Source organism: Oncorhynchus tshawytscha, linkage group LG10 (genome assembly GCF_018296145.1).
Source record: "Oncorhynchus tshawytscha isolate Ot180627B linkage group LG10, Otsh_v2.0, whole genome shotgun sequence".
NCBI classification, from domain to species: domain Eukaryota; kingdom Metazoa; phylum Chordata; class Actinopteri; order Salmoniformes; family Salmonidae; genus Oncorhynchus; species Oncorhynchus tshawytscha.
This window is the reverse complement of record NC_056438.1, coordinates 43,139,149-43,166,798: the sequence shown is the minus strand read 5'-3', so window position 1 is coordinate 43,166,798 and position 27,650 is coordinate 43,139,149. Positions and strand designations below refer to the sequence as shown.

The 27,650-nt window shown below is 40.8% G+C and overlaps 2 protein-coding genes across 7 annotated transcripts; one reads left to right on the top strand and one right to left on the bottom strand.

The window, feature by feature from the left end:
* Positions 1-1,771: 1,771 nt before the first annotated feature.
* Positions 1,772-10,589, top strand: LOC112260225 (UDP-N-acetylglucosamine/UDP-glucose/GDP-mannose transporter). The gene is made up of 13 exons (XM_024435164.2): positions 1,772-1,996; positions 3,971-4,004; positions 4,080-4,166; positions 4,579-4,646; positions 6,088-6,159; positions 6,262-6,330; positions 6,540-6,642; positions 6,981-7,073; positions 7,189-7,256; positions 9,093-9,171; positions 9,283-9,365; positions 9,545-9,597; positions 9,870-10,589. Exons 1-13 carry the CDS (start codon positions 1,800-1,802, stop codon positions 9,878-9,880), a joined length of 1,017 nt encoding a protein of 338 aa, XP_024290932.1. The 5' UTR covers positions 1,772-1,799; the 3' UTR covers positions 9,881-10,589.
* Positions 10,422-25,870, bottom strand: LOC112260224 (mesoderm induction early response protein 1). Of its 6 annotated transcripts, none has more exons than XM_042328567.1 (13): positions 25,792-25,870; positions 24,876-24,900; positions 22,923-23,062; positions 22,380-22,571; positions 20,755-20,887; positions 20,371-20,432; positions 20,184-20,256; positions 19,891-20,042; positions 18,773-18,854; positions 18,428-18,519; positions 17,921-17,967; positions 12,405-12,535; positions 10,422-12,278 (listed from the first exon to the last, which is right to left on the bottom strand). In XM_042328567.1, the coding sequence occupies exons 1-13, from the start codon at positions 25,798-25,800 to the stop codon at positions 11,923-11,925; spliced, it is 1,494 nt and encodes a 497-aa protein (XP_042184501.1). In that variant the 5' UTR covers positions 25,801-25,870; the 3' UTR covers positions 10,422-11,922. The 6 variants fall into 6 exon arrangements, with proteins under 6 accessions (XP_042184501.1, XP_024290927.1, XP_024290931.1 ...); XM_024435159.2 differs by having other exon boundaries at positions 17,921-18,048; positions 18,428-18,522; positions 25,792-25,869; XM_024435163.2 differs by having other exon boundaries at positions 18,428-18,522; positions 25,792-25,869.
* Positions 25,871-27,650: the final 1,780 nt, after the last annotated feature.

The following is a 27,650-nucleotide window of genomic DNA, read 5'->3' as shown; positions in this document are numbered from 1 at the left end:
GAAATAGCTAAGAATCTATTTTTGTTTTTTCCCCAATCATTTTAATTGCAAACTATCACAGTAAGGTACTTAATTGTTACCCAGTAATGATTTTATATTGAGAGAAAAACATCTGCATTGGACAATTAAAATTTGATAAAAGATTCAAGTGTTAAACTAATACTATTGGAAATCACAACACACACAAGATGATGCCAACCATAGATTACATAAATGTTCAATTTCTTAGGCCAGGCAGGCTTTCCTTATGATATGGAATATTGATATGAAAACCTGGTTTTAATGTCTATGATAAAAATATGGGAGTGTGGGCGCGTTCGAGCGGATCACTTCTGTCAGGTCGTCGACCATTGTTGGTCACCGCTTTTCAAAGTGTGTTGCATTATGGTTATAAAAACCGTCTGGCTTGCAACTACCTGTCAACAAAAGTCGTGTGATCGAAGGTCATGCCGCTTTTGATGAAGTCGCCGCAGTTGCTGACTCAAATAATCAAAGCTTGAGTTTGGGAAACTGCTCTAACCAATGAATTGTACACACATTATGTTGCCAGTATGTATGATATGGGGGGTGTAGAAATGTGTATTATTTATACAGACAAACATTTATTAACAAGAGCAGCCATTTTGACTGCCATGTTGATCTGAGACTTGCTGTTGGAAAACCATTACAGTGTCGGGACTTTCGGCTGTTGTCGATGCACGTCCAACGACTTCACTCCTCGACTTTCGTCTCCAGTCGGTTGCTTTCGCCTTACCACTCAAACGAGCCTACTGTATTAATCTACATTCTGGCTATCTAGGTTTAAACTCCACAATTTGTACATCTAGGTAGAGTTGGGTTGCGAAGACTGGGCGGGTGGAGTGGACCTCTGTGACTACATTGAGTCACTGTCAGTCGATTCAAGAAAACAGTCAGTTGTTGTATTTAAAGGAAAGTTTTATAAAAATGGTGGATTTCAGCAAACAGAAAGGCATGCAGCTACAGAGGACAAGCAGGTACACGTAACAGTTTAGAATTTACATTTACAAGTATCGACTAACAGCTACTCAATGTTCAGTCCTCCCACAGTTATCTCCGCTCAACTCCATTGATGTACATTTTGGAGTTGAGAACCATTTGGGTACATTCTGTCATGACACTTTTGCATCCTACAAGGTGGCTACATTGTAGCAATGGACACGCTTCAGTGGATTACTTTTGTCAAGTCATTGACCATTGTTGGTCAACGTCTTTCAAACTTGCATTATGGTTATAAAAATGGTCTGACTTGCGACTACATGTCAACTGCATGAACTTTACAAAAATGTGATCAAAGCTCATGCAGTTGATGAAGTCGCTGCACAGTGCAGCCATCGCCTGCATTGTGGGAGGCCCTATTTGTCAACCAATTATTAGGGTGTTTTTGTTTGATCAATGTGAATGTCTAAATACGTGACTGAAACAGGAACCAATTTTGCTCAAATATAAAGCTACAGGGAATACAAATTAAAAGTGATATTTGAGACCTCTCACCAAATAACTGTACACACATTGTTTCCAGTTTGAGTGTATTTTGACATTTATTCAGACAAACTTTTATAAACAATAGCAGCTATGTTAACACTGTCATGCTGATCTTAGCCTTGCTGTTTGAAAGCAACTGCAGTGTCCGACTTTTAGCTGTCGCAGAGTCGACTTCACTCGACTTTCGTCTACTGTCGGTTGCTCTCGCCTTACCACTCAAACGAGCCCAATGTTTATCACCTACGCATTGGAAGACAACCCCTCTGACATCGTCATGACGTAGTATTTAGTGAATTATGGCGGAAGTTCGGAAACGTCAACATGTGCAAATTGAAGGGAAAACCTCGGATAAAAGCTCAGTATCCAAGAATGACAGTAAAGGGATGACGAGCGGGAGGTCAGCCGTGTTCCTGAAGCTTTTCGCTGCCGGATTTTACGGGCTGAGCTCGTTTTTAATCGTTGTTGTGAACAAAAGCGTCCTCACCAGTTACAGGTATGCCTACAGTAGTCTATGCATGGGCAGTTGGTTGGACTTTGGACACTAATGACAGTGCTAAAAAACAGAGTGGGGTTGTTTGCTTACTCGGTCTCGGGGGTACCAACATCAATGTAGTTGAATGTTGTGTGGCATAAAGCGGTTTTACACATGCAGTCAAAAGTTTGGACACCTCATTCCAGGGTTTTTATTTTTTTTGTTATTTTCTACATGTAGAAAATAGAGAAGACAACAAAACTATGAAATAACACATATGGAATCATGTAGTAACCAAAAAAGTGTTAAACGAATCAACATTTATTTTATATTTGAGATTCTTCATAGTAGCCACCTTGATGACAGCTTTGCATACTCTTGGCATTCTCTCAACCAGCTTCATGAGGTGGTCACCTGGAATACATTTCAATTAACAGGGGTTCCTTGTTAAAAGTTTAATTTGTGGAATTTCTTTCCTTAATGCATTTGAGCCAATCAGTTGTGTTGTGACGAGGTATGGGTGGTATACAGAAGATTGCCCTATTTGGTGAAAGACCAAGTCCATATTATCCCAAGAACAGCTCAAATAAGCAAAGAGAAACAACAGTCCATCATTACTTTAAGACATGAAGGTCAGCCAATCTGGAACATTTCAAGGACTTTGAAAGTTTCTTCAAGTGCAGTCGCAAAAAACATAAAGCGCTATGATGAAACTGGCTCTCATGAGGACCACCACAGGAAAGGAAGCCCCAGAGTTACCTTTGCTGCACAATATAAGTTCAGTAGAGTTACCAGCCTCAGAAATTGCAGCCCAAATAAATGCTTCAGAGTTCAAGTAACAGACACATCTCAACATCAACTGTTCATAGGAGACTGTGTGAATCAGGCCTTCATGGTAGAATTGCTGCAAAGAAACCACTACTAAAGGACACGAATAAGAGGACTTGCTTGGGCCAAGGAACACAAGCAATGGACATTAGACCGCTGGAAATCTGTCCTTTGGGCTGATGAGTCTGGTTCATTGGTTAGATTTTTGGTTCCAACCGCCATGTCTTTGTGAGACCCAGAGTAGGTGAACGGATCGCCGCATGTGTGGTTCCCACCACAAAACATGGAGGAGGAGTTGTGATGGTGCTTTTCTGGTGACACTGTCTGTGATTTATTTAGAATTCACGGCACACTTAACCAGCATGACTACCACAGAATTCTGCAGCGATACGCCATCCCATCTGGTTTTCACTTAGTGGGACTATCATTTGTTTTTCAACAGGACAATGACCCAGCACACCTCCAGGCTGTGTAAGGGCTATTTGTCCAAGAAGAAGAGTGATGGAGTGCTGCAGCAGATGGCCTGGCCTCCAGAATCACCCGACCTCAACCCAATTGCGATGGTTTGGAATGAGTTGGACCACAGAGTGAAGGAAAAGTAGCCAACAAGTGCTCATCATATTTGGGAACTCCAAGACGGTTGGAAAAACATTCCAGGTGAAGCTGGTTGAGAGAATGCCAAGAGTGTGCAAAGCTGTCATCAAGGCAAAGGGTGGCTACTTTGAAGAATCTCAAATATAAATATATTTTAACACTTTTTTAGGTTACTACATGATTCGATGTGTTATTTCATAGTTTTGTTGTCTTCACTATTATTCTACAATGTAGAAAACAATACAAATAAATAAAAACCCTTGAATGAGTAGGTGTCCAAACTTTTGACTGGTACTTTACTTTCACAGTATTAAACGTTATCAAAAGATTTTTGCTGACCACAGATTTATGTAGAGAAACACTAACTGCTTTGAATTGTCATTGTGATTATTATTTTACCCTGAATAAAATGGCTGTAATGTTTTATTGCCAAAGAACTGCCTTTATTCCTACATGGTACTATTAGTCTATGGGAATTTCCTCTGATACTGGCCATAATAGTTTAGATAGGAGCCTACTTTGTCATACTGAATGCATTTGCTGAAGTCACATTTTAATAATTTTTGTTTGCAGATTCCCCTCATCAACATGTGTTGGGATCGGTCAAGTAAGTATGCGCTTCATGAGTTACATCAATTGAGTTGTATATAAAAGGTTTATTACATACCATTTTTTCCCCCAGATGCTGGCTACAGTACTAGTACTAGGAGCTGCAAAGGCAATAGGTGTCATTACGTTTCCAGGTTTGGACAGGAGCATCCCAAACAAGGTGATACGACGATTCCTTTCTATATCAGCAGCATACTATTACAATCTATTGTACATTTTGTAATCTATGTACATTGTACATTTTGTTGCTTACATTTCCAGATGCACCATATAACCCATCATTCAAGCTGAAGGGAGCTCAATTTTACAGTTTAAATGGCCCTTCCGTTGCTTTGACTTACATACAACCTAATGTCCAAAACAGTCATTGGTGAAAATGTCAAGTGGGCGGGACATAGCCCCAAGCTGTATTTTGTTTTTCTCACCATAGACCCTCTCAGAAGTAGGTAAACAATGGCTTCTCTCGGGAGTAGATTGTACACCCAGTCTTGCATCAGACAATGGAAACCGTGTGCCTGTTTCAACATGATCAACTACTGTGTCTACAGTAGACTTTTATTCTGTATTTGCAGATGTTTCCCCTACCGCTTCTGTATGTTGGGAATCAGGTATCAGGACTTCTAGGAACCAAGCGACTCAAGTATTGACGTCTTTCTTCTTCATTGACCCTGATATGGAATATTCACCATTTATGCTTCAGATCATAGAAATAAAGAGTGATTCCTCACTAAATCAGGACAAAGAAGGCCATGATTTAGGGGATTTTTGCTAAATGTAACCCATAGAATAGTTTCTTTGTATGCTCCTTAGTGGCGCAGTGGTCTAAGGCACTGCATCGCAGTGGTAGTTATGCCACTAGAGATTCTGGGTTTGGGTCCAGGCTCTCGCTGCCGACCGCGACCGGGAGACCCATGGGGCGGCGCACAATTGGCCCAGCGTCGTCCGGGTTATGGGAGGGTTTGGCCGGCAGAGATGTCCTTGTCCCATCGGGCACTAGCGACTCCTGTGGTGGGCCACACACAGTGCACGCTGACTCGGTCGCCAGGTGTACGGTGTTTCCTCCAACACATTGGTGTGGCTGGCTTCCGGGTTAAGTGGGCTTGGTTGGGTTGTTTTTTTGGAGGACGTACGGCTCTCGACCTTCGCCTCTCCCGAGTCCATAGGGGACAAGACTGTAACTACCAATTGGATACCACGAAATTGGGGACAAAAGAGGTAAAACAAATTTGAAAAAACTGAAATTGTCCTTTGTAGGAAAGATTGTTGACGTTTGTATCTAAAAGCATAATAGAGAAGTAATAAATACTGTATGCCGAATTTCATTAATAACATTTTGGCCTTACCCAGGCCTCATTTAAGACTCCATAATGTTTAATTTGTAGATGCTACAAAGCAGAAATTGGTTCATATGAAGCTTTACCAATTGCTCTGTGGTATGAGTAGTTTTTTGATTTCAATAGCATTTGGGTTTTTTTGTACATTAATTTATGAATATGAAAAAATAAACATGAATATGGCATATTTTTCAATATATTGCTGAACCGAATATACTCTATGGGAATATCAAAGTTCCAGAGTGGGATCTCAGCGAGTTTTATTGTTATGGCCCATTTTATACACAGAAATTGGCATAGTAGGCAATCACAGCTCTCCTTTTACTTGTATCATTGCACATCCTGCTAATCACCAGCAGAGGGTGAACATTTTGAAACCATTTTCACATTCACTCCGTGGGTAATGCTAACAAATTGGATCATAACTCTAAAAGTAGCTCTGGAACTTTGATATGCCATATTACAGAGCAGGTGCCAATATTTGCTTTGTAGCACCTACACACTTAAAGGAGGCCTGGGTAAGACCAAAATCTCATAAATATACCAACGTTGATCAATTATTTCTGAATTATGCCGTTAGATACAATTGTCAAATATATCAACAATACTTACTCCAATGGACCATTCTATGGATTTAATTTAGTGAAAATCTTAATCGTGGTATTTTTAATGTTGTCCTGGTTTCATGAGGAATCGCTCATGAAGAACACAGTGGTATGATTGTATGTATCCTTTATCCTCTTCCAGTTTACCCATGTTTACAGTTTTAAGAAGATTCTCTATTTTGTTAACCATGTTGGCCGAGGGAATCCTACTGAAGTAAGTTCTCTTCAAATATTAGAAACCAATATTAGACATTTCAAAATGAGATTGCATTACATTTTTTTTCATTGGGTGAATAACATGTTTCATTCCCCACAGAAAGACATTCTCTGGGCCTATCAAGGCAACCGTGTTTGCCATGATCTTTGGAGCCTTTGTAGCTGCGAGGTAAGAATTTGACTTGCTTGCTTGCTCTTAGGGTGCCGAGGCCAGATTGCTTTAAGCGCGTCTCAACCCGGCAGGTTCAGTTTACCATTGCAAAGTCTCTAGTATGTAGTTAAACTGTTGAGAAGGGAATTGTCCCCATTTAGTGTGGAAATACATGGAAGGAATGAAGAAGAAAAAAACATCTCTCATTTGGTAAAAATCTGTTACAGCACGGATTTGGCCTTTGATCTTCAAGGCTATGTTTTCATAATGCTCAACAATGTTCTGACTGCAGCCAATGGGGCCTATGTGAAGCAGAAACTTGACTCCAAGGTAGGTGTCCAACAGTTTTTTTTTTTTGTGAATACTTGACTTGTTCTATATTTGTATTAGAGCATAATAAAAGATGGGGAGAGGCCACCCCACTGTATATTTACAGTACAGGTACTCATGTTTTATGTTGTGTGCACCCGATTGAGACACTTCATGACTTCTGTACAGTATATCTATGAACAATGTGGTCCGGTGTGTCCACACACATATTGCTATAACAACAGACTTGGACAACCCATTCCGTGTCAATTTGATACCCTCAGCCCCTTTGGGTCTCTCCATTGAAGTATTGCCGTTGTGTTAATGGTTTTTTCCCACTGTTATGTATGTGTTCATAGGAGCTTGGAAAATATGGGCTGCTGTATTACAACGCTTTATTTATGATCATCCCTACAGTGGCATATGCACATTTCGCCGGGGATCTACAAATGGTAAGAGGCTGTTGTTCGTGTGTAACTTATGTGCTGTGAAAAACATCTACTGGCTATTGTTGTTACCCTTTTAACTGACCCCACGTTTGTGGTGTTTCTCCTGTTTCTATCCAAGGCATTGGAGTTTGAAGGGTGGTCGGACATGCTGTTTTTGTTCCAGTTTGTGCTTTCCTGTGTTATGGGGTGAGGGTATTGATATTTTCATAAAATTTGGAAAGTATTCAGAACCCTTGACTTTTTCCACATTTTGTTACATTACAGCCTTGTTTAAAAAATTGCTGAAATAGTTTTTTCCTTCAACATTACCCCATAATGACAAAGCAAAAACAGGTTTTTAGACATTTTTGCAAATGTTTAAAAAAGTTCCAAAAATATCACATCACAGCATTCAGACCCTTTACTTTCTTGAGGCCCCTCTGGCAGGAATTACGGCCTTGAGTCTTCTTGGGTATGACGCTAAAAGCTTGGCACACCTGTATTTGGGGGGTTTCTCCCATTCTCCTCTGTAGATCCTCTCAAGCTCTGTCTGGTTGGATGGGGAGCGTCGCTGCACAGCTGTTTTCAGATCTCTCCAGTGATGTTCGATTGGGTTCAAGTCTGGGCTCTTGCTGGACCACTCCAGGACATTCCGAGACTTGTCCCGAAGCCACTCCTGCGTTGTCTTGGCTGTGTGTTTAGGGTCGTTTAGGTGAACCTTCGCAGCAGTTAGAGGTCCTGAGCGCTCTGGAGCAGGTTTTCATCAAGGATCTCGCTGTACTTTGCTCTGTTCATCTTTCCTTCAATCCTTACTAGTCTCCCAGTCCCTGCCGCTGAAAAACATCCCCACAGCATAATGCTGCCACCCCCATGCTTCACCATAGGGATGGTGCCAGGTTTCCTCCAGACGTGACGCTTGGCTTTCAGGCCAAAGAGTTCGATCTTGGCTTCATCAGACCAGAGAATCATGTTTCTCATGGTCTGAGAGTCCTTTAGGTGCCTTTTGGCAAACTCCAAGCGGGCTGTCGTGCCTTTTTACTGAGGAGTAGTTTCCGTCTGGGCACTCTACCATCAAGGCCTGATTGGTGGAGTGCTACAGAGATGGTTGTCCTTCTGGAAGGTTCTCCCATCTCCACAGAGGAACTCTAGAGCTCTGTCAGTGTGACCATCGGGTTCTTGGTCACCTCCCTGACCAAGGCCATTCTCCCCTGATTGCTCAGTTTGGCCCGGGTGGCCAGCTATTATAGGAAGAGTCTTGGTGGTTCCAAACTTATTTCATGTAAGAATGATGGAGGCCACTGTGTTCTTGGGGGACCTTCAATGCTGCAGAAATGTTTTGGTACCCTTCCCCCAGATCTGTGCCTTGACACAATCCTGTCACGGAGCTCTACAGACAATTCCTTTGACCTCATGGCTTGGTTTTTGCTCTGACATGGACTGTCAACTGGGGGACCTTATATAGACAGGTGTGTGTGCCTTTCCAAATCGTGTCCAATCAATTGACTGTACCACACATGGACTCCAATCAAGTTGTAGAAACATATCAAGGATGATCAATGGAAACAGGATGCACCTGAGCTCAATTTCGAGTCTCATAGCAAAGGGTCTGAATATTTATGTAAATAAGGTATTTCTGTTTTTTAATACATTTCCAAAAACCTGTTTTTCGCTTTGTCATTATGGGGCATTGTGTGTTGCTTGAGAATAATGCTGTAACGTAACAGCATGTGGAAAAAGTCAACGGGTCTGAGTACTTTCCGAATGCACTGTATACCTGGTATAAGATTTCACTGCGATAATGGTCTGGGACGAGTGATTCATTGTACAATAGTTTTAATATTGTGCATTGTATTCTTGTTATAAGAATAATTGTTGGACAATTCGGTAGTCATAGTTTATTTTTTTATTTTTAGAAGCTGCACAACATTTTCAACCGCAATTAGTGTCAACATTGCTTCAGAATGAAATAAGTCATGTTTAACAAAGCTCATTATTATAGACGGATGATTAATTCATAGCGTCTTTTGTTCTCTGTTTTGGCAGCTTTGTTTTAATGTACTCCATTGTGCTTTGCACTCAGCATAACTCTGCATTGACCACCACCATAGTGGGCTGTATTAAAGTAAGCCATCACTGTTGTTTCTTTATCACTACAACACTACAGTTACAGCATTTACGTAGTTCTACACTGTCGTGACTAAAGTATTGACTGCTGTTTTACTTCTTTCCACAGAATATTTTAGTCACTTATCTTGGTATGGTCTTTGGCGGAGACTATATTTTCACCTGGGTCAACTTTATTGGATTAAACATCAGGTAAATTAACGTTCTTCGTTCGGCTTAATTCTGAAAGTACGGACCTTCTCTTTTCTACTTCCGACTCTTACTACTGACAGGTCTCAGCCCCATATACTGAAGTGTTTTTTTCCTTATGTCATTGACTGAAGAGATGCCGTGAGAGTTTAATTTGAGCGTCCTTCTCTTTGTCTCCCTAGCATTGCTGGCAGTCTGGTGTACTCCTACATCACATTCACAGATGAACAATCAAGTAAGCAAAGTGAAACGATTAGCCAGGAAAATTAGATTAGAAATCGTGCGTGTGAAAACAAATGGACTTGGTATTGTTCATTTTTGACAGATGTTTTATTTTCTTCTCCAAATGGTACTGTTATGTAAAGTATGTTCGATTTAAAAACAGCTGTTCAACTTTCCCATTGGCATAGCAAAAAGGCCTGTGCTTGAAATCCTAGATTTGGTCCATAGTTAATGCTATTCTATTTATATGGACATTTCTGAAATGTTTCCTTGTCATTTCAACAGAAAAACCTTGAAATGGGGGTGCCACTGGAAGGTTGGGGCTGGACTTTGTAAGACGTACGTGTATGTCGGACATTTATTTACCTTTGGCCACTATTTCAACATATTCTTAATCATCATCAGCGTTATTGAAGATTTGTGCCTAATCAAGTAAATGCAGTAACTATGGCTGGAATTCAATAAGACACATAGTACTGTAAATGTTTTTTCCTCTTGAGCCAACATCTACAGTGTTTAGCATGAATGCTATCTCCACAAACTTCTGGGAAATTGCCTTTTGTCGGTTCTGCAATGTGCCTCTGATTCTCGACCTGTTTATTCAAAAATGTTTTTGTGAACCTAATTTCTAAGCAAAGCGCTTTTCCTTTTTTTTTTACTATGTTTGACATTTTAAACCTCATGTTGGTTACATGCATATTTGAAATATTGCTAGGTTTAATTTCCTGTCACATTAATGAAAAATGTATGAAAACTCCCCCACATAATTCAAATCAATTTATCATTAAAGTGCCTATTTTGCAGTTAGGCCACAGGAAAATCATGAAATAACAGGTCACCAGTCTGAATACATTTATTAAATATAGCCACCGTTGTCACAGCCAGTCTTGGTATACACTTCACTTTAATTCATGTCAGGAAAACATACTTTAATCAACAATTTTGTTTTACCATTTGTGAATGTAGACCAAAGGCTACTGTAACAAAATAAAGTTCTCAAAACAATGTCTTGTTATTAAGAAGCCTCCACTGGAACTAAATGGAGGTCCTTCACATTTGAAGATTACAGTCAAGTTCTTCAATTACAATTTGTAACAAGAGCTTGCTTACAGAGGCCATCATGAAACTTTGCAGGTAATGGCAGGTGAGAAGAAACATTACTGGTACCAGTTTCCGGTTTCAAAAAGCATCACGGCACATCTCCCATTAACATGGAGTCATTGTCAAACATCTTGCTGCAAAAAATGTCCAAATGCACCAGATGAAAAAAAATGGGTCTGGGAAATAAGAATGACTACTTTAGAACAGCTCTGCTCGGAGCAACAAGGAGAGACCATAAAACAGAGAGATTAGACAGTTATCAAAAAGTATAATTGTACAACATCAAATCTATACAAACTTTACACGTGTACTTACTGTCTAAAATCAAAAAACAAAACATGAAAGCCTAAGAAAATTATAGCGTTCAAACCGATGCATTCCACAGGACATCACTGATGTCAGACGCTTTACACAAACAAACCTCGGGACAGACACTCCCATTAGTTCATTTCTTGCAATTAAAAAATATCCATGGCTACGGCATATGGGGGATCAAGTTGCAAATAAGCAATGATGTCGTTCAGCAGTGTTGCGTTAACCACTCAATATCAACAAAAAGAAAATCAAGGATGAAAGTGCAACAGTGTGCCTGCTTATCTATTGCCCTGTCGAAGACCTAGAACCCTCTACATAGAACCCCTTCGATTTCCTGGTTTCAAATGGCTAGGACAGCAAATACCCATCAATCATAATACATTTCTTTAAAAAATATATAAATATATTTCACGTAAAAAAATATCACAGCTGATTTTTATTCTAATACAAATAGGAAAAAAGCATTGAGCGTACAAATTTGAGATCGGTCTCTCCAAAAAAGGGAATAAGGAGAATGAGTAGAAGAATCAGTATGAAGTATTGTGGTGGAAGTAATAGGTAGGAGTTCAGGAACTGTGGTACTTTGGATGTGTGGAGCGTTGGAGGTTTTGCTGGATGGGGGACGAGGCAGGGCTGTATGTTGTGCCCCTTTACAATCAGGCCGCTGCACTCCCTCCGTTTGCTGGTGTGGCCCAGCTGGGTTTGGTTGGTTAGTACGGGTCGTATTCATTAGCCACTAAACGGACGAAAACAGAAGGAAGGAAACAGGGATTGACTACCTGAACTTGTCCAATAAGAAACGCTAGTTTTTGTTTTCCGTTGCTAAATGTTTTGCTTCCGTGTGCACTAATTAATACGACCATGGTTTTTAAAGGTTTGGTTCTGTGCCCTTTGACCTCTGAGAAGGGGTCGTCATCTATCATCAGTCCTCCTGCTGGAGTGTCGTCGATGTTCTGGAGGGTTCCGGCTCCCCCTGTTCCAGTGACTCCGCCTCCGTCCGGCACCTCTTAGCCGGCCTGTCATAGAGGAGCGCATCTTCATCGTAGTGACCGTCGGCATGGTGGGGCTCCAGGGAGCCGTTCCTGTTGTGGCTGGGCACGACGGCCGCCGCCTCGCAGTCGTTGGAGTCATTGTCCGAGGCGGTGGGAGCAGGGAAAGCATCCAGACAGGGGTGGTTGTCAGTGGGCCTGTTGGACTGGGCGGGTTCTGCTTTGACTTCATTCGCCACCGTGGACGATTGAGAACCTTCTCCAGAGCCAGAGTTTTGACTCACTACACCTATTGGAGGAAAGATAAGAGTGAGCTGCTGACGTCATGAATTATGTAGGGTCTTCACAAGAATTCACATATGTTCCCAGTCGTTTTAACAGCATTTCATGTTCCCTGAGTATATTTCTCCCTTACCGTTGTGGCTGCTGCTGCCGTCCTCCCTCTCAGAGTGGCTGGTGCTACTGTTTGAGGTGGTGGGAGGGGGCGAGGCCGCCCGGCTGGAAGTGACACTCTCCGTCTCGTCTAGCAGCCGGTCCATGTAGTCCCTGAGACACATGGGGTAGACAACCAACCACACAGTCAGCATCAACTAGAGCCTACCAGCATTGCACATATCAGCTCAGCATTATAGTGTTAAAAGGATATTTAATTAATACCCCTAGAACAGTGTCAACAGTAGGTATGGTTCACAAAACAAAGGTTATCACACATTTTGAATATGTATTAGTGACATGGAACATCCATTCATGACAAGTTACATTTAATTGAATATGGGTCTTTCTCTAAACTAGGGTACCAGTGAGGATTTCACACCCCTTAACTTATTCCACATTTTGTTGTGATTTTGTCATCACTGGCCTAAACACAATACCCCATGTCAAAGTGGAATTATGTTTTTTGAATTTTTTTCTTGAGTCAATAAGTACTCAACCCCTTTGTTGTGGCAAGCCTAAATAAGTTCAAGGGTAAAAATGAGCATCAACATGATTTTTGAATGACTACCCCAGACATACAGATAATTAATTGTAAGGTCCCTCTGTAGAGCAGTGAATTTCAAACGGATTCCACCACAAAAACCAGGGAGGTTTTCCAATGCCTCGCTAAGAAGGAAAACTATTGGTAGATGGGTAAAGATGGGAAAAAAAGCAGACAATGAATATCCCTTCGAGCGTGGTGAAGTTATCAATTACACTTTTGGTGGTGTATCTATACACCGTGTTGAATACACCCGCTTTACAGAATACAAATATTCCAAACCATGCATCCTGTTTGCGACAAGGCACTAAAGGAATACTGCAAAAAAATGTGCCAAAGCATTTCATTTTCTGTCCTGAATACTATATAATATATTTGGGAAAAATCCAATTACACACATTACTGAGTACCACTCTCCATATTTTCAAGCATAGTGGTGGCAGCATCATGTTATGGTTATGCTTGTAATCATTAAGGACTGGGAGCTAAGCACAGGCAAAATCCTAGAGGAAAACCTGGTTCAGTCTGCTTTCCACCAGACACTGGGAGAGGAATTCATCTTTCAGTAGGACAATAACCTAAAACACAAGGCCAAATCTACACTGGAGTTGCTTACCAAGAAGACAGTGAATGTTCTTGAGTGACAGAGTTAAGGCTTTGACTTCAGTCTACTTGAAAATCTATGGCAAGACCTGAAAATTGTAGTCTAGCAATGATCAACAACCAATTTGACGGAGCTTGTACAATTTTGAAAAGAATAAGTGGGCAAATGTTGAACAATCTAGGTGTGCAAAGCTCTTAACAAGAGACTTACCCAGAAAGAGTCACAGCTGTAATCGCTGCCAAAGGTGCTTCTACTAAGCATTGACTCAGGGGTGTGAAAATGAGATCTGTATTTCATTTTCAATACATTTGCAAAAATTCCTAAAAACACATTTTCACTTTGTCATTATGGGGTACTTTGTGTAGATGTGAGAAAATCTATTTTGAGTTCAGGCTGTAACACCATGCACTGTAAAGGGGAAACATCTATATTAAACACAATTCACAAATTCATTTAAAACCAAAATCGTGTGACAAAACAGTTTTCTGTCCTTGCATTTATGGCAGTATAAGTTATTGTTATATATTATATTAAGCATCAATCGGTTAAATTAGACATTGAACTTAAACCCTGTAAGAACCCTGGATCTAGTTGTCGGACAGCTTTTTGTATAGCGATCTCAGAAATCCAGTGTAACTACGTAACGTTTCGTGTCTCATGTTACGGGGTGAACATTTCTGAATGACAGTCAAGTGACGAACAGCTGTTGTGATAGCGCACGCAAAATGCAACAACACAGCCCAAGTGCTGGAAAAAAAGGTGTTTGCATGGAATGTCAAGAATATTTGTCTCATTTGTTACATCGGTGAAGACCGTGGCGCCTGGATACATGTTGGATCTAATATCCCTAGCAAATTGATGTTCATCTGTTGTAGTCTGCTTGATTTACAACCGGGTCTCGTTGGATTTAACAGAGAAAGTATGAAGGTCATGTTTTTTGTTTTTGTGCCTCGGATTGGACACCCAAGTCTCCTGGGTGCAATTGTGTAGGATAGACTATTGCGCAACACCCAACGCTATTCCTATAAATTATTCTGGATATTAATGACAAATGACAGCCTAGTAGTGGCCTACTTCACAATATGATCTGGTAATTAAATAACACGACAAATAAATGTTGGATTCCATGTTACACCTGCAATTTTAAACAATACAAGTCGCTTGAAGTAGTCTACTTGAATTCAGAAATGCAAGTACTGGAATAGGCCTACCTTGAAAATCAGACATTTCCTCAATTTCGTGCTTGAAAAGTCATAAATTATAAGTTCTCATGCTCCCGTATAATTATCTGTGATTTCATTTTTGATCAGTCTTTGTGGACGCTTTCATTTGTTTCCCGCCGCGTTCCTTGAAAGGTTTCGCACTACTCCGTTGCGTTAAAAGCATGTAAGGTTATAATTAGGACGACAACATCTAATGCTGGCTTCAACTTCGCTTTCCATACAGATCCTTCTATTACAAAACGTTGCTAGGTTTTGGTCGCTTTCTCATTATAAAAACAGCGAAAGTGAGATTAATGCTGCCGCTATTCATGGTTTATTATGTGTGCCTGCGTCGGCCACATAGTTCTGGGACACTGTAAAGTCCATGGAGAATAAGAACACCTCCTCCCAGCTGCCCACTGCACTGAAGATAGGAAACACTGTCACCACTGATAAATCCACCATAATTGAGCATTTCAATAAGCATTTTTCTACGGCTGGCCATGCTTTCCACCTGGCTACTCCTACCCCGGTCAACAGCACTGCACCCCCAACAGCAACTCGCCCAAGCCTTCCCCATTTCTCCTTCTCCCAAATCCATTCAGCTGATGTTCTGAAAGAGCTGCAAAATCTGGACCCATACAAATCAGCCGGGCTAGACAATCTGGACCCTTTCTTTCTAAAATTATCTGCCGAAATTGTTGCCACCCCTATTACTAGCCTGTTCAACCTCTCTTTCGTGTCGTCTGAGATTCCCAAAGATTGGAAAGCAGCTGCGGTCATCCCCCTCTTCAAAGGGGGACACTCTTGACCCAAACTGCTACAGACCTATATCTATCCTACCGTGCCTTTCTAAGGTCTTCGAAAGCCAAGTCATCAAACAGATTACCGACCATTTCGAATCTCACCATACCTTCTCTGCTATGCAATCTGGTTTCAGAGCTGGTCATGGGTGCACCTCAGCCACGCTCAAGGTCCTAAACGATATCTTAACCGCCATCGATAAGAAACATTACTGTGCAGCCGTATTCATTGATCTGGCCAAGGCTTTCGACTCTGTCAATCACCACATCCTCATCGGCAGACTCGACAGCCTTGGTTTCTCAAATGATTGCCTCGCCTGGTTCACCAACTACTTCTCTGATAGAGTTCAGTGTGTCAAATCGGAGGGTCTGCTGTCCAGACCTCTGGCAGTCTCTATGGGGGTGCCACAGGGTTCAATTCTTGGACCGACTCTCTTCTCTGTATACATCAATGAGGTCGCTCTTGCTGCTGGTGAGTCTCTGATCCACCTCTACGCAGACGACACCATTCTGTATACTTCCGGCCCTTCTTTGGACACTGTGTTAACAATCCTCCAGGCAAGCTTCAATGCCATACAACTCTCCTTCCGTGGCCTCCAATTGCTCTTAAATACAAGTAAAACTAAATGCATGCTCTTCAACCGATCGCTACCTGCACCAACCCGCCTGTCCAACATCACTACTCTGGACGGCTCTGACTTAGAATACGTGGACAACTACAAATACTTAGGTGTCTGGTTATAGACTGTAAACTCTCCTTCCAGACCCATATCAAACATCTCCAATCCAAAGTTAAATCTAGAATTGGCTTCCTATTTCGCAACAAAGCATCCTTCACTCATGCTGCCAAACATACCCTTGTAAAACTGACCATCCTACCAATCCTCGACTTTGGCTATGTCATTTACAAAATAGCCTCCAATACCCTACTCAACAAATTGGATGCAGTCTATCACAGTGCAATCCGTTTTGTCACCAAAGCCCCATATACTACCCACCATTGCGACCTGTACACTCTCGTTGGCTGGCCCTCGCTTCATACTCGTCGCCAAACCCACTGGCTCCATGTCATCTACAAGACCCTGCTAGGTAAAGTCCCCCCTTATCTCAGCTCGCTGGTCACCATAGCATCTCCCACCTGTAGCACACGCTCCAGCAGGTATATCTCTCTAGTCACCCCCAAAACCAATTATTTCTTTGGCCGCCTCTCCTTCCAGTTCTCTGCTGCCAATGACTGGAACGAACTACAAAAATCTCTGAAACTGGAAACACTTATCTCCCTCACTAGCTTTAAGCACCAACTGTCAGAGCAGCTCACAGATTACTGCACCTGTACATAGCCCACCTATAATTTAGCCCAAACAATTACCTCTTTCCCAACTGTATTTAATTTTTATTTATTTATTTATTTTGCTCCTTTGCACCCCATTATTTGTATTTCTACTTTGCACATTCTTCCATTGCAAAACTACCATTCCAGTGTTTTACTTGCTATATTGTATTTACTTTGCCACCATGGCCTTTTTTGCCTTTACCTCCCTTCTTACCTCATTTGCTCACATTGTATATAGACTTGTTTATACTGTATTAATGACTGTATGTTTGTTTTACTCCATGTGTAACTCTGTATCGTTGTATCTGTCGAACTGCTTTGCTTTATCTTGGCCAGGTCGCAATTGTAAATGAGAACTTGTTCTCAACTTGCCTACCTGGTTAAATAAAGGTAAAATAAATAAATAAATAAAAAATAGGCTACAGGAAGATCTCCACGCATGCATCCAAACTATTTAGTCAGGCAAGTCCATATTATCCTCACATATTTTAGAATGTAATAATCATTTGAATATCAATGCATTGGCAAAGCCTTAAAAAATCCATTATTCTTAAAGTGGAAATGGCCTTTTTGATGGGGTGGGGGGGTTCTCTATTAGGCCCTATATGTACAATTGTATAACATTGAGGTCCTTAAATCACAATTAAGTAATTGAAGTCCCTGAAAGTATTTGAGTTTGACTTGCCAATGTCTCTATGAACCCTGCTTAAAGGATGTATAGTCCTAGGCCTATATTGGAAAGGTGGAGTTATGGGCTAATTCGCATATATTCCTCTAAATTCATGTGGAACTGCATACAAATATTTTTTCATTTTGTTTCAACCCGTTTTAAAATGTTGATCCTAATGTCACACATTGGCCCCATTATTTATAGAAAGACCCATATACTCTCTTCGTTATATGTTATATAATATATTGAATTGTATAACATAACAAATTTGTTGACTAATCAAATATATTTGAAACATTTGGGAAAGCATTTGAAAAGTACTTGGTCTGGTGAAAATACTTACGTGACACCGGGGTGAAGGTTGTATTTCCTTTTCCCCAGCCTGGTTTGCTGTGCAAAGAAATCATAACGCTCAGACTTCTTCCACATGTAATAAAAGGCCACACATTCTCCTACTGACCTAGTTCTCACCTGAAAAATGTAATATCAGCAGACAACGAGATAGCCATTATTACCATCGCCTTTCAGAGTTGGACTCAATTCAATTTCAACTCCCCAGTCAAGTCTATGATGGATGAGTCGAAATGCAATTTGTGAATTGAAAAAAGAAGAAGAAAAAAACGTATGAAAATGTACGAGTAGCTTTTCAATTCATAAACTGATTTTCGATTCCTCACGAAAGTTGAATGAGGTTCAAATGGAATTGACCCCAACCCTGATTGCTTTAAAAAAACACACATGCAACTCTCAAATCAACATGAAGATTAGTATTATTCTTAATGTCAATATACTTTTCAATCAAATACTGTAGCAAACATAATAGGATATCTCTAAGATAAACATAGTTTACCTTGTTGGCTTGTATGGAATTAAAGTCTTTCCCATAAGCTTTTAGTCCTTGCTCAAAATATCGACACTCTTCTTCTGTCCACACAGACAGCTCTTCTGTGACAGAGGGAAAGAGTTAACATCATGACAACTGCCGCGTTCAAATAAAATATCATAAAAACCATGAAAATGTTACAGGTCCCAGGCGTAGGATGCTATGAACAAGACACAAGTAACCCAAGAAAAGCCTTTATCATCAAAATACTTCAATAAGCCATACATGCCTGGTGAGATAATTACGAGAAAATATGACAGATATTTGACTGAAATCAAGAGAAAGTTCAAATAATTTCACTGCTGGTCTTACCTCTAGCTGCCTTCACATTAAACTTCAGTCTTCTTAAAGCTTCTTCTGTGTCAAATTCACACCTGACCAACTCATAAAGCGCCTATGGAAAGACAACATTGTAAAGAAGACGGTTACAGACAATAGTGCATACTGAAGTCTTTTATGGTAATAGTGCTTGTTTAGAACAGTTGAAGTCAGAAGTTTACATACACCTTAGCCAAATACATTTAAAAACTCAGTTTCACACAATTCCATACATTTAATCCTAGTAAAAATTCCCTGTTTTAGATCAGTTAGGATCACCACTTTATTTTAAGAATGTGAAATGTCAGAATAATAGTAGAGAGAATGATTTATTTCAGCTTTTATTTATTTCATCACATTCCCAGTGGGTCAGATTAGTATTTGGTAGCATTGCATTTAAATTGTTTAACTTGGGATAAACGTTTTGGCTAGCCTTCCACAAGCTTCCCACAATAAGTTGGGTGAATTTTGGCCCATTCCTCCTGACAGAGCTGGTGTAACTGAGTCAGATTTGTAGGCCTCCTTGCTCGCACAAGCTTTTTCCATTCTGCCAACACATTTTCTATAGCATTGAGGTCAGGGCTTTGTGATAGCCACTCCAATACCTTGATTTGTTGTCCTTAAGTCATTTTGCCACAACTTTGGAAGTATGCTTGGGGTCATTGTCCATTTGGAAGACCTATTTGCGACCAAGCTTTAACTGATGTCTTGAGATGTTGCTTCAATATAGCCACATCATTTTCCTTCCTCATCATGATGCCATCTATTTTGTGAAGTGCACCAGTCCCTCCTGCAGCAAAGCACCCCCACAACATGATGCTGCCACGCCCATGCTTGATGGTTGGGATGGTGTTCTTCGGCTTGCAAGCCTCCCCCTTTTCCTCCAAACATAATGGTCATTATGGCCGAACAGTTCTATTTGTGTGGTTGAAAAAATTGTTTTAATGACTCCAACTTAAGTATGTAAACTTCCGACTTCAACTGTAGATGGCATAAAGTTTTGGAACAGTGAAATGTGAAGGCTTAAACTTTTCCAATAAACAAGGTTTTCCGTTGCGAATCGTTTTTTTTCTTTGGTGTGCCAGTCAGCTCGACTGTGGTGGTCTTCATACCTGCTCATTGTCTTTGATATGGGATCCCTCAGGGATGGCATCCACTCCCTTCTCCTCTCCTGTTCGTTTTGACGCCTCCGTCAAAAACTCCACAACCTTGCCCTCGGGAAGGAACTCAGGGTCCCATAAAAGCTGGTCATCATTTTCATATACTGGCACGAGTGAACAAAAGAGAGAGGGGGAGAAAGAGAGAAGGAAAAAAAATACATTTTACTTCCCATTTACCTCTGTGATTGGAAGATATTTCACTTGAACTTAATCAGTGCATTGTAATTGCAAACATAACACCTTACCTTTCTCATTGTCTTTATATTTACAAAGGCCAGAGGGCGTTTCAGCCTGATACATGGAACCAACCATGATTTCCTGTCCAGGTCAAACAAACAATTGTTTAGTTTCACGAATCGAAAGTGTGCTTCAAATGAATAAAATGTCTTTAAGGTTAGAACTACCATATCTAACGAATGATTAAATATTTACCTTTTTCCAATCATCAGAAGGGACATAATCTTCGTCTTCTGATTCTTCCTCTGCATCATTATCTGAAACAAGATTTGGCATTTTGACTCTTTTTCACTAGCTGGGTTTCCATCCGAATTGGCGACAGAATTTCATGCGAATATTCTAAAATCCGCATAAACACTATGCGCCTTTTCCCACCAAATGTATTTGTTGCAGATAAAATGTTGATCCTACATGTACTTTACTCACATAAAAAGGTTGGATGGAAACCTGGTTACTGAGACATATTAGTTATCATTTTGAACCACTGGGTTAAAACACATAGAACAAGATCTCACAAACTATCCAACACAAGAATACATTTTAAAAAACATTGCTCGTGACGGAAGTAAAGGTGCTTACTTTCAAAGTACTTGAGCTTCTGTGATCCACGTATCAGCTCTGCCGTGCAGTGGGATTTGATGGAGCGCGTGTGACCCTCGTTGGACAACTGGTTCTCGTTCCCCAGTCCCGAAGAGATCTTCACCCTCTCGGTCTGAACACACACACACATCACGGAGTTACACACAGATTAGTCACCAATGGTGCATTACAGTCAAAAACGCCCCTGTGAAACAACAAAATTGCCATTCATTCATAGAAACATTGGAATCAGCATCAAAGCTGCCTAGATGCATCTATTATATAATAATATATGCCATTTAGCAGTCATGCGCGCATGTTTTAAGTATGATCAGCATTTTAAATACTATCAGCAGATTTGTAACTATACTGAACAGAAATATAAACGCATTTCAAAGATTTTACGTACTTACAGCTCATATAACGAAACCAGTCATTTGAAATAAATTCATATGGCCCCAATATATGGATTTTATGACTGGGAATACAGATATGCATCTGTTGGTCACATATACCTTAAAAAAGATAGAAGTGTGAATCAGAAAACCAGTCAGTATTTGGTGACCACCATTTGCCTCATGCAGCATGACACATGTCCTTCGCAGAGTTGATCAGGCTGTTGATTGTGGCCTGTGGAGTGTTGTCTCACTCTTCAATAGCTGTACAAAGTTGCTGGCTATTGGTGGGAACTGGAACACGCTGTCGTACACGTCAATCCAGAGCATCCCAAACATGCTTAATGGGTGACATGTCTGGCGAGTACACAGGCCATGGAAGAACTGGGACATTTTCAGCTACTTGGAATTGTGTACAGATTCTTACGACATGGGTCCATGCATTATCATGCTGAAATATGAGGTGGTGGCGACTGATGAATGGCACGACAATGGGCCTCAGAATCTCATACCAGTAACTCTGCGCATTCAAATTTCCATCGATTAAATACAATTGTGTTTGTTGTCCGTCGCTTATGTCTGCCCATACAATAACCCAACCACCACCACCCAGTTCACAACGTTGAGGCCGGTTGGACGTACTGCCAAATTCTCTAAAACGATGTTGCAGGTGGACTATGGTTGTGAAATTAACATTCAATGCTCTGGCAACAGGTCTGGTGGACATTCCTGCAGTCAGCATGCCAATTACACACTCCCTCAAAACATGAGACATCTGTGGCTTTGCAGTGTGACAAAACTGCATATTTTAATGTTGCCTTTTATTGTCCTGAGCACAAGGTGAACCTGTGTAATGATCATGCTGTTTAATCAGCTTCTTGATGTGCCCCCCGTCAGGTCGATGGATTATCTTGGAAAAAGAAAAATGCTCACTAACAAAGTAGTAAACAAATTGTGCACAACATTTTTTGTGCATATGGAAAATGTCTGGGATTTTATTTCAGCCAATGAAACATGGGACTAACACTTTACATGTTGCCTTTATATTTTTGTTCAGTGTCGTATACATTTCTGACTAAATATGTAAACTTTGTAAACTTTGTTGGCTACAGAATATGTGGTATTGATTTATAACAATCAAATTAGTACAATAAGGTGCAAACAAGCATTCCTTCTTTATGAGTATGTCGATTGCTTTCCCTGTTATTTCAGGAGATTCATGGCACCCACCTTACTCCTCTTCAGCTCACCAGTGCTTCTGCTGCTTTCATCATTGTCCAGCTCCTCTTCTTCCTCCTCCTCTTCATCATCCTCTAACTCATCATCCTCTAGGTCTTCCTCATCTTCTTCCTCTCCATCTGCAGGTGAACCACCACCGTATCCGTACATACTCAACAACTCATGAATGGGCATCTCTCCCTCCTATGGCACAAATGGAACAACAAAAACAACTTTTGTTGCACATACAGACTAGCTAGCTTCACATTATCAATATGTGAGTGTTGCCTTCTGACATAAATCACTGGTATAACGTTACAATAATAGGGGTCAAATTGTCTATATCTATAACTAAAAGGTTACTGTTCCCAGGGTTGTATTCATTAGAGCATTCACTGTAGCAAAACATTCTGCACGTAAAACAAAAACAAGTGTCCTATTGGACAAGTTTGGGTAGTCCCTCCCTGTTTCAGTCCATCTTCTTCCGATCAGTGCCTAATGAATAGGACCCTGGATAACTTTCAAATCACAAGAAGAAATTATGTTGAGACGCACCCGTGCAAGGTCATCAATCTCATTGCTGAAGTTGGTCTCTCCCTCAAGCATCTCCTCCTCTTCCAGTGTGCGTTCGTCATCAAAGTCGTGAACGAGCATATCTGCTGAAGGATCAAACTCATAGTCGTCTGCTGAACCTCCTAAGAAAAAACACACCGGGAAACTGAGGAGATACTTGATAAAGTGCTACATGATCTATAACAAACAATATTATGACATAAGCTAGGTTTCCATCCAATTGGTGACAGATTTTCAGACAAACATTTTAAAAGTCGCATAAAGAAATTATGCAAATTTTCCCACCTGTGGTGCGTTTCCACCAAACGGATATTCTGCAGATAAAAATCTGCTAAATGTATATTGTCATATACTGAATAAAAATCTAAAGTTCAATGCGTTTCCATCGCATTTTCAACTCCACCGATAGTTTAGCCACGAACTGTTGCGGTAAATAGCAAATGTGCTTACTCTGGTCTTGGCATGTGCGCTCTAGGCAACAGCTCGCCAATACAGTGCAGGTAGGCCAGTCTATATGAGATTGTTATGGCTAAGAGCGAGAATATTTTTCATTATTAAACGGCAGTCAAGCATCGATCATGTCAACAGAATAAGACCCTCGATATTTATTGGAAAGGAGCATCAAGCTCATCACCTTGCACTTTCACCAGCCTGAGAAGTTCATAACTTATTTCATCTGTAGCCTAATAAACTGTTTGGTTTCTTTCCCGATTCGTAGTGGGAGGACCACACACCATATCATCGTTTGACTCCATGGTTCCACCACCTATTCTCGCAAAATACATTTTACTGACACAAAAAGATCCCACCATGTCAAATTAACAAATGATCTGTCAGTATTTATTAAAATTGTACAGAAACTTCCTGTTTCTATCAGGGGTTCCTAAACTGCATCAATCAGGCCCCTCTTCCAGCATTGGGGAACATCTCTCACCACCTCCGTACGCCACATCTATTTCTATGGGCACAAGCACTGTTCATGACACAAACCGCAGGACCTTCCAGAGGGTGGTGTGGTCTGCCCAACGCATTACCAGGGCACACTGCCTGCCCTCCAGGATGCCTACAGCACCGGACATCACAGCAAGGCCAAAAAGATTATCAAGAACATCAACCACCTGAGCCACAGCCTGTTCACCCCACTCTCATCCAGAAGGCCATGACAGGTGCATCAAAGCTGGGACTGAGAAACTGAAAAACAGCTTCTATCACAAGGCCATCAGACTGTTAAATAGCAGTCTGATGGCCTTCCACCTGGTTACTCAACCCTGCACCTTAGAGGCTGCTGCCCTATGTACATAGACATGGAATCACTGGCCACTTTAAAAACGGAAAACACTAGTCACTTTAATGTTTACATACTGCTTTACTCATTTCATATGTATATACTGTATTCTAGTCAATGACACACCGACATTGCTCACCCAAATATTGATATATTTCTTCATTCCATTTTTTTGCTTTTAGATGTGTGTATTGTTGTGAATTGTTAGATACTACTGCACTGTTGGGAGCTAGGAACACAAGCATTTCGCTACACCCACGATAACATCTTCTAAATATGTGTATGTGACCAATAAAAAAAATAGAAGCTGTTCACACCCCTATTGTTGGCAGCCCCTCGTGCGCCCCACAGTTTGGGACCCACTGATCCATCACTGCTGTCATGATTATTATTTATATGGTATGACTTTACTCGCATAAAAACAGTGGCTCGAAATGTGGTTAGCGTGGTGTGTTCAGCCCAATTTTACTTCAAATCAAATGCATTTATAAAGCCCTTCTTACATCAGCTGATATCTCAAAGTGTTGTACAGAAACCCAGCCTAAAACCCCAAACAGCAAGCAATGCAGGTGAAGCACGCATGTTAATGATTTAATGAGGGATTCAAATGAGCATACACCTTTCTCTCAGTTGTAAATAACAATATTTACCTGGGCTCGTACTCCCAACGGAGGGCTAAAACACAAAACAAAATTAATCACAACCAGATACAGATACACATTACGGTTGATGCCAAAACATGTAGCTGTAACTTTGCTATACGGTTCAGAGATACTGTCAGTGAATTATGCTGTTTTCTGGATGAGGTCAAGATCGTCTCCAGGCAACCTAGGCCTGAACAAAAACATGAATATGAACTACCTACAATACAGCAAACTGATCATCAGTCTGGGTAGTGGATGGAAGTGGAAGTCAAACTAAAAGCGCGCCTGAAACTTATGCCTGGCTCCTTGTTGGCCAACGCCAAGGTAGAATAGACATTACTGTAGCTAACGTTAGCTGGTTCTAGCACGGAGAGAACTCTGATCAGGCCATAATTGAAACAAGTCATATCATCAATTTCAGGAGATGGCTAAAGTCGTTTTTGATAAACAAGTGGGTTGTTCTCACAATGTAGACACTTAGGTATGAATGATTAGCTAGCTAACGTTAGCTATTTGCTAGCCTCTGCCTCAGCTAACTTTAGCTAGCTAAGTTAGTTATCCAAATAGTTAGCCACCTAGCTTCGTTATCGATATGCAGAATACCACCAGGTCAAAAAAATACAATAGCACTCTAAATATTAAATTCTATATTTTCGAGTGGGTAACGTTAACGCTAGCAGTCTGCCAACTATAGCTAGATAGCTTAGCATAGCTACGAAGCTAGCCAGCATCGCTAAACTGAAGTTTGAAAAATACAACTTATGGAAACGCGACAAGTTTAACATTTAAAAATGTATATCTCTTCTCCGTATTTTTAAGACATATTTTTTGCTTCTCATTTGGGAAGTGCACCCGCCAGAATCAACTCTATAAATTAAAACATTTTTATTATCCCGGATATTTATTGGAGTTTCCTTCCTACCTCCGCCATTTTTGAAATCCTTTAGGGTTACATTGGGGGTCAGCAATTTCCCGGATTGACTTGCCCCGCCCATACACATATTTTCCCTACAACTCGGTCAGGGCTAGAAAGGGTACAGCGTTTGTCAAATTGTTGTCCAAAGTTATTTTGGGGGGCATTTTAGCTCAGCCTAATCCTCTTCCTATCCTAATTATTCTAACCTGCTTCGTTAATTATAATAACCTGCTACGAAAATCTGACGAAAAGTGTAACCCATCTAATCAAAACCCTACAACTCAGAGGGCTATATCAGAGGAAGAGGACAGGAGTAGCCCAATTTGACGGAAAATCTGTCTCCCTCCAGCAGGTGCTGTTTTGTCGCCCACCAAGCAAGGAGTTTCTGTATGGAGGTCAATGAGTTTCGAATTTGGCCAGCATGAATGTCTTATTTGCTCTGTGACGTTTATTTTATCAATAGAAGTTCCATAATGCTTAAGTTTTTATGAGTGTACTGATATAAGTAGAACAAGTGACATCCCGGCAACTTTGAGAAAAAACACTATATCAGAGTTGTCTCAAGATGGCTATGCATATTCATGAAATTAGGCTGATAGCGTAGCATCTCTTTCAAATATTCCAAAAAAGATTACAATAAGGGATCATCAACGAGTGGTTATGTATTATATGGGCGGCAGGTAGCCTAGTCAGCAAGGAAAACCTTGTCAGCATATCAATTATCTTTGGCTATATTCAACCATTATTGTCTGGTTTCCCCTAGATAACACAGCCACAAAGTCAAAATGGCAAAATCATAAAAAATTATAGAAAAGAAAAATGTGCTTTTTGTGTTAATTTAAGGTTAGGGTTAGGCATAAGGTTTTGCCTGACGACTCAAACGGAATTCTTCCACTGCTCTATCGTTCGCTACATACTTCAGTCTGACTGACATCATTGAAGACATTTGAGGGGTGCTGTACAAAACAGTCATCAGCGATTGTGTCAGCTCTATCCATCAGAGTATCAAAAAGTCAATGATCAAAACGCTTCTTTACCCACGTGTGTTCTGGCTCTGGCCCAACCCATCAGTTTCTGGGCTCAATCAGACAGTCTAGAATGGATTTCCATTTTTAAAATCATTGGGAAGGTATTCAGGTCCAGACTCATTGAGGAGAAGAAACTGACGTCCATGGCCGTGGCATAGCCTTTGGCCAGAGCAAGGAGTTTGGGTAGCCAGGCAACATAAGGTTAGCAGTTTGGTTAAAGTGGCACTACAGTCTTCTTTTGACCCCCCCCCACACACACACACACATTCTAAAATTGCATTTTTGTCCCCCAGTTTTATTATTGCACTGTGATATGAAACACGGCACCAATGTGCTTTAGGACCATGCAGACGGCTCAGAGCGGTTTGGTAGGCTGTTATCAGGATTTAGAAGGCTGGATTTAGGACTGCATGGACACCACAGAGCGTGCGGACAGGCTGGCTGTGTGAAGGCAAAGCTTCTGAAAGGCAAGGGTATAGGACCAGTACAGGCGAGATAAACAGAGGCAGCTGCTGTCTGTGTCTGTGTCTGTTGTGCTTTTTCTCCAAGTTGTAAAAGCAAGCAAAGCAGAAACGGGCTATTCTTTAGTTGACTGATCTAACTGGCAAGGTACAGTGGCTTGCGAAAGTATTCACCCACGTTGGCATTTTTCCTATTTTGTTACCTTACAACCTATAATGAAATTAGATTTTTTTTTTTTTTTTTTGGGGGGGTTGTAATCATTTGATTTACACAACATGCCTACCACTTTGAAGATGCAAAATATTTTTTATTGTGAAACAAGCAAGAAATAAGACAAAAAAAAACAGAAAACTTGAGCGTGCATAACTATTCACC